General features: G+C 41.1%; 1 protein-coding gene across 1 annotated transcript; it reads right to left on the reverse strand.

Moving 5' to 3' along the window:
- Positions 1 to 25: 25 nt before the first annotated feature.
- Positions 26 to 5872, reverse strand: LOC140974966 (uncharacterized). The gene is made up of 2 exons (XM_073438458.1): positions 5278 to 5872; positions 26 to 183 (listed from the first exon to the last, which is right to left on the reverse strand). Exons 1-2 carry the CDS (start codon positions 5870 to 5872, stop codon positions 122 to 124), a joined length of 657 nt encoding a protein of 218 aa, XP_073294559.1. The 3' UTR covers positions 26 to 121.
- Positions 5873 to 6346: the final 474 nt, after the last annotated feature.

Genomic DNA, 6346 nt, shown 5'->3' on the forward strand with positions numbered 1-6346 from the left:
ATCTCATATCATAAGACATGCCCACACATAATCAAAATCAATCATATACAAACAACTCATATCCTCGGGACATGCCCCGGTATATAGATACATACATATACTGGGAACAAAACATAAAACCTCAGCTCAAACTGTGACTCCCTCCAGAAGTACCCTCTCCGGTCTCCTGATATCCTGGAGTACCTGCCATTGTCCACACACAAAGACAACAACAGCCCCCCTTGGGTGTGAGCAGNTATCCTGGAGTACCTGCCATTGTCCACACACAAAGACAACAACAGCCCCCCTTGGGTGTGAGCAAAGCTCCGTATGGAACAACCAATCATATATACCACAGATATCTAAACAATGATATATGGGATGCAATGCATGTATGTCGTGGAGGTATCGGGTCAAATGCCCATCCACTGAGCACATGTCAGAATCAAACGAATCGCTATCAAATCAATGCTCGAGCTGGCACACCGGCCTCAATAAGGGATACTCGTATGATAGCGTCGACAAAGCGCCATCAAATCCCAAATCTCATATCCAATCATCGGGGCCACAATTGTCTAGGCTTTACGGGTCATATAATACCGGCATAGCGATTGTGTTCACAAACCCCAGAATCCAATCAAATCATATCAGGGTATCCAAGGATCATAGCTCAACGTGCATGTCATGTATCGATGTATGCATCAAACGATGTGTGTTAACAAAACATTTATTTTATACATCGATATCTCAATCTCAATGTCATGTATGCCACATCAATCAACAAATAAGGCATATAGACACATAATCTCATTCCAATCAATCCAATCAAATCGACATATATCATATAATACAGATACCTGTCGTATGTTACCCGGTCGCAACATACCTCAATTCTTCGTTCCAGTTGATGTAGCCTGAAGATATCGGTATAATACTTTATCTACATCAATAACATACTCATTCCAATCAATAACCTAATCAAAATTCATTAATATGAGTTTCAAATATCATTTGAAACTTCAAAAATTCATATCAAATTCAAATCATAATATAATTCAATTCCGACTTCGAATATGAGTTTCTTGTCGGTTATTCTACTATATATAAGAAATTCAACTTCAAATACACGCTATTCTAGCCCTTTGATATTTAGAGCTGCTGGAACTAGAAGAAAATTACCTCAGTCAAAAGCCCTCGACGCGACGATCACAAATATATAGTTTGTTTCGCGTTTAGACAGCGTTTCCAAGTCGATTCGGACGAAAGAAAAACGATTTCTCTCGTTTATTCTCGAAGCTGCTAAAATGAAATGAAGAAAAAGAAGAAGAAACCTCGTTCTTATCTCCACCGCTTCGGAGCTCGGGCGGTAGAATTCTCGCGCCCGAGCGCGAGAAATTCTGCCCCCGAGTTTTATTTGTACCGCGCTCGAGCGGTCAAAAACTACCGCTCGGGCGCGGAGTGTTCTGTCCGAGCACATGTTTAATCCCTCACTGGCGCTCGGGCGGTAATAATCACCGCTCGGGCGCCACATGTGCTGTACCGAGATATTGGTTTTGTACTTATTGGCGTCCGGCTTTTCCACTCGAGCTCTTACAACGTCAATTCATATTCGATACTTATTTTCTCAATTTCATTGTCATGATATACATCATATACATAATCACATGACAATTTCATAAATTATCGATAATCACACAGGATTTACGATAATACGATACACGGTCCTTACACTACTAAACGTTTTTACCATGATTCGATGGGTGTAATCAGACTTGAGTTCTAACATTCTTGATCAAGGGTTGATGAAAAGAAGACCACTAATTAGAGTAAGCTCGGATAAGAATAAATGTTATTCAGAATCACAGTGAAGTTATGTATCACAGCTAGCTGTATCCCTGAACTATTGAGGGTCACACAAATATTGGATTTTGTGTTCTCGTCGAGATAGTCAAATTCAATTAGTTGAATTCGGTGACTATAATTTGATGAAGATCAAACAGATATATTATAAAGGAGTTTATAAGTGGATTCCGTTATTGGAAGTTGTGAAAGTTAGCTCGACTGCTAATTTTGTGATGAGATTGGAACTGCCTGTTTTTTTGAAGAAGCTCACAAAATTAGCAGCTGCAAAAAATGGATTAATAGAAATTTTTACCTTTGAAATTTTTAATTTACTTTCGATATATAGGTGTTGTTTGATCGTTGATGAGAGTTATAATGAGTTCACAATTATTTATTTAGTAAATTTAGAATCTACTAATTAAATATTAATTTTAGTAGTTGTGATTACCATATGTACATGGTTTTCATGGAATATTACAGAGAGATATTAATTAATTAAAANTCACCTTTCTGGAATTCCAAGGGTCGTCTTCGTTTATTCGCATAACTCGTTTGACGATCCTGAGCGGCTTTCATCCGCTGTCGAATTAACTGAACCTTATCATTCATTTCCTGTATCATTTCAGGTCCAGTCAATTGTCGTTCACCAATTTCATCTCAGAATAACGGTGATCTACATCATCTCCCATATAGAGCTTCAAACGGTGCCATACCAATGCTCGTTTGAAAGCTATTATTATAAGAAAATTCAACCAATGGTAAGGCATCTTGCCATCCAATTCTGAAGTCCATCACAACCGCACGTAACATATCCTCTAACGTTTGAATTGTACGCTCAGTTTGGCCATCAGTTTGAGGATGATAAGCAGTACTCATAGCCAAACGCGTACCCATCGCTTCTTGGAAACTACCCCAGAATTTAGAAGCAAATCTGGGATCACGATCTGATACCATCGAGACGGGCACACCATGCAGTCTCACAATATTCTCGATGTATAAACGGGCCATTCTCTCATAAGGATAAGTCCGTTCATACGGAATAAAGTGTGCAGATTTCGAAAGCCGATCAATAATAACCCAAATAGCATCACAGCCCTTGGGCGAACGAGGTAAATGAGTAACAAAATCCATAGCAATATGTTCCCAATTCCACTTTGGGATTTCGAGACAATGGAGTAATCCTCCCGGTTTCATTCGTTCGGCTTTCACTTGCTGGCAGACTAAACATTTCGAAATAAATTCAGCAATGTCCTTCTTCATGCGTCTCCACCAAAATTGAGGTCTCAGTGTCAAATACATCTTTCGACCTCCAGGGTGAATACTATATTTGCTACAATGTGCTTCTCGAAGAAGGGCAGATTTCAAATCAGAATCATTAGGAACTACCAGCCGACTATTAAGTCGTAAAGAACCATCAGAAGAAATCTGAAATCCAGACTGATGTCCTGCAGATACAAGTTCTTTCGACTTCTGAATCTGAGCATCGCTTCGTTGGGCCTTTCGTATTTTCGATATCAAACTCGGCTCAATTTGCAATGCTGAGAAAGTGACAGAATTCCAATTCGAGTGAAAAGTCCAACCAGAAGTACATATCTCCTCATGTACCTTGGCGACACTGACAGAAGCTAACACAGAATCATGCACTTTACAACTCAGGGCATCCGCAGTAACATTCACCGATCCAGGGTGATACTGAATCTCACAATCAAAATCTTTCAGGAGATCCATCCATCTGCGTTGCCTCATGTTCAAATCCGATTGAGAAAAGAGATATTTCAGACTCTTGTGATCTGAATAAATAACAAACTTCTCTCCATATAAATAATGGCGCCAAATCTTCAGAGCAAATACAATGGCGGTCAATTCAAGATCACTAATAGGATAACGTGTTTCATGAGATTTCAATTGACGAGACGCATAAGCAATCACTTTGCCATGTTGCATCCGAACACAGCCCAAACCTTTACCAGACATATCTGTACACACTACAAATCCTCCGGTACCTGAGGGGATAGTAAGCACAGGTGCTGTGGTCAATCTCGTCTTCAATTCAAGAAAACTAGCTTCACATTCCTCTGACCAAATGAATCGCTGATTCTTTTGTGTCAGTTGAGTAATAGGTTTAGCTATTTTCGAAAATCCTTCAATAAAACAACGATAATAACCAGCTAAACCCATGAAGCTACGGATCTCAGGAACATTCGTAGGTCTCGACCAATTCAATACGGCTTCAACCTTAACAGGATCAACAGATATGCCATGTCTCGAAATGACGTGGCCTAAAAATACTACTTTATCCATCCAGAATTCGCATTTGGACAATTTAGCATATAAATGGCCATTGCGAAGAGTTTGGAGTACCAGTCTCAGATGTTCAGCATGCTCCTTTTTCGATTTCGAATAAACAAGAACATCATCGATAAATACAATAACGAATCGGTCAAGATAATCTCGAAAGACACGATTCATTAGATCCATGAAGACAGCAGGAGCATTCATGAGACCGAAAGGCATAACCAAGAACTCATAGTGGCCATACCTGGTACGAAAAGCAGTCTTAGGCACATCTTCGTCTCGAACTCGTACTTGATGATAACCAGATCGAAGATCAATCTTAGAGTATACCGAAGTACCCTGAAGCTGATCAAATAAATCATCGATACGAGGAAGTGGATACTTGTTTTTCACGGTAGCCCGATTCAGTTGCCTATAATCAATACACATTCGCATAGTACCATCTTTCTTTCGAACAAATAAAACTGGAGCTCCCCAAGGTGATACACTCGGTCGAATATATCCCTTATCAAGAAGATCCTGTAATTGTTTTTTCAATTCCAATGGTGCCATGCGATAAGGAGCTTTCGATATAGGTGTAGTCCCCTGCACAAGATCAATACTAAACTCAACTTCTCGATGAGACGGAAAATCAGGAATCTCATCGGGAAATACATCTGGGAATTCGTTCGCAACAGGAATATCCGATAAAGAAGGCTCCTTCTTAGAGACATCAATAGCGTAGATAAGATAACCCTCATCCCCGCTAGTCAAAAGTCGAGACATTTCCAAAGAGGATACCAATGGAATTTTGGCTTGGGAACCCTTGCCATAAAAATTCCACTTGGGTCCATCAACCGGTCGAAATCGAACCACTCCATAGAAACAATTAACAGTAGCTCGATTTGTCGTCAAGATATCCATGCCAACAATACAATCAAAGTCGTGCATTGGGAGGACAATCAAATTCAAGAACATCACATTATCCTCATATATCAATACACAATTATGCACAACTTGCTCAGACGAAATAATCTTCCCTGCTGACGTGGCTATCGACAAAGTATCGTACAACGGTGTACACTCAATATCATGAGATGCAACAAATGCATGAGATATGAATGAATGAGATGCTCCTGTATCAAATAACACGTGCAGGATAATCGCAAAGCGTGCAAATACCTGCAATCACACCACCAGGAGCTTCTCTCGCCTGATCCTCAGTCATAGCATACACTCTCACTTGAGGAGGGACTTGAGCAGTCTGACCACCCGGTCCTCGATATCGTGGAACATTCGACTGCTGGAAAGAGGGAACAGGAACAACAGGTCTCATCATACTGGGGCCACCTCTAAATCCAGGCTGGGGTTGAGCAGAAGTCGTACCCCTGTTCGGACATACTCGAGAGAAATGGCCTTCCTGCCCACACTGATAACAAGTACCAAACATACCTCGACACTGCTCGATAGTATGTTTACCTCCACAATAACTACAGCAGGGAGCAATCACAGAACTCCCTCGCTGTGATCCACTCGAACTCGAAGAAGACGAAGAACCAGAACCAGTCTTCTTGAACTTCTTACCCCTTGGATGCAATGCAGGCTGCTGAGCTGACACTGGTGGTGGAGGAGTATACTGTGGACCTCCTCTCCTAAGTCCAGCCTCGGCTGCCTTGGCTCGTTCAACTGCCTCTGCGTAGCTGGTAGGCAATCCAGAAACAACAAAAGTATATAAAGCAGGATGTAAACCATTTACAAACCTGTTATATTTTGCCATCGCATTCTCGGCTACGTGAGGTGCATACTTCAACAGAGTAGAAAATTTGAAGCATATTCCGCAACAGTCATCGTTCCCTGCTGCAGACTATTGAATTCATTCTCCTGAGCAGTATAATAAGAAGGAGGAGAATACTGCTCCAAAAACTTGGCCTTGAAGACATCCCATGTGACTTCAATCCCGGCCTCTTTCAGTCCAATCTCAGCGGCTTCCCACCAAGATTTCGCTCGGTCCTTCAGCTGATACAAAGCAAATTTCATTCGCCGAGCCTTAGAGTATTCAACAATATTAAACAGATGCTCGATATCCTTCAACCAGGCCTCTGCTCTTTCTGCACTCTCAGTGCCAAAGAACCTCGATGGTTTCAAATCCTGGAATCGAGCCATCACCAGATCCATTACTGCTACTCGCAGTTTCATTCGTGGGATCCATCTACAAATCAGAGGATCAATATCACAAATCAATATCAATGTC

The sequence above is a fragment of the Primulina huaijiensis genome, chromosome 4, assembly GCF_012295235.1.
Source record: "Primulina huaijiensis isolate GDHJ02 chromosome 4, ASM1229523v2, whole genome shotgun sequence".
In the NCBI taxonomy this organism is placed as follows: domain Eukaryota; kingdom Viridiplantae; phylum Streptophyta; class Magnoliopsida; order Lamiales; family Gesneriaceae; genus Primulina; species Primulina huaijiensis.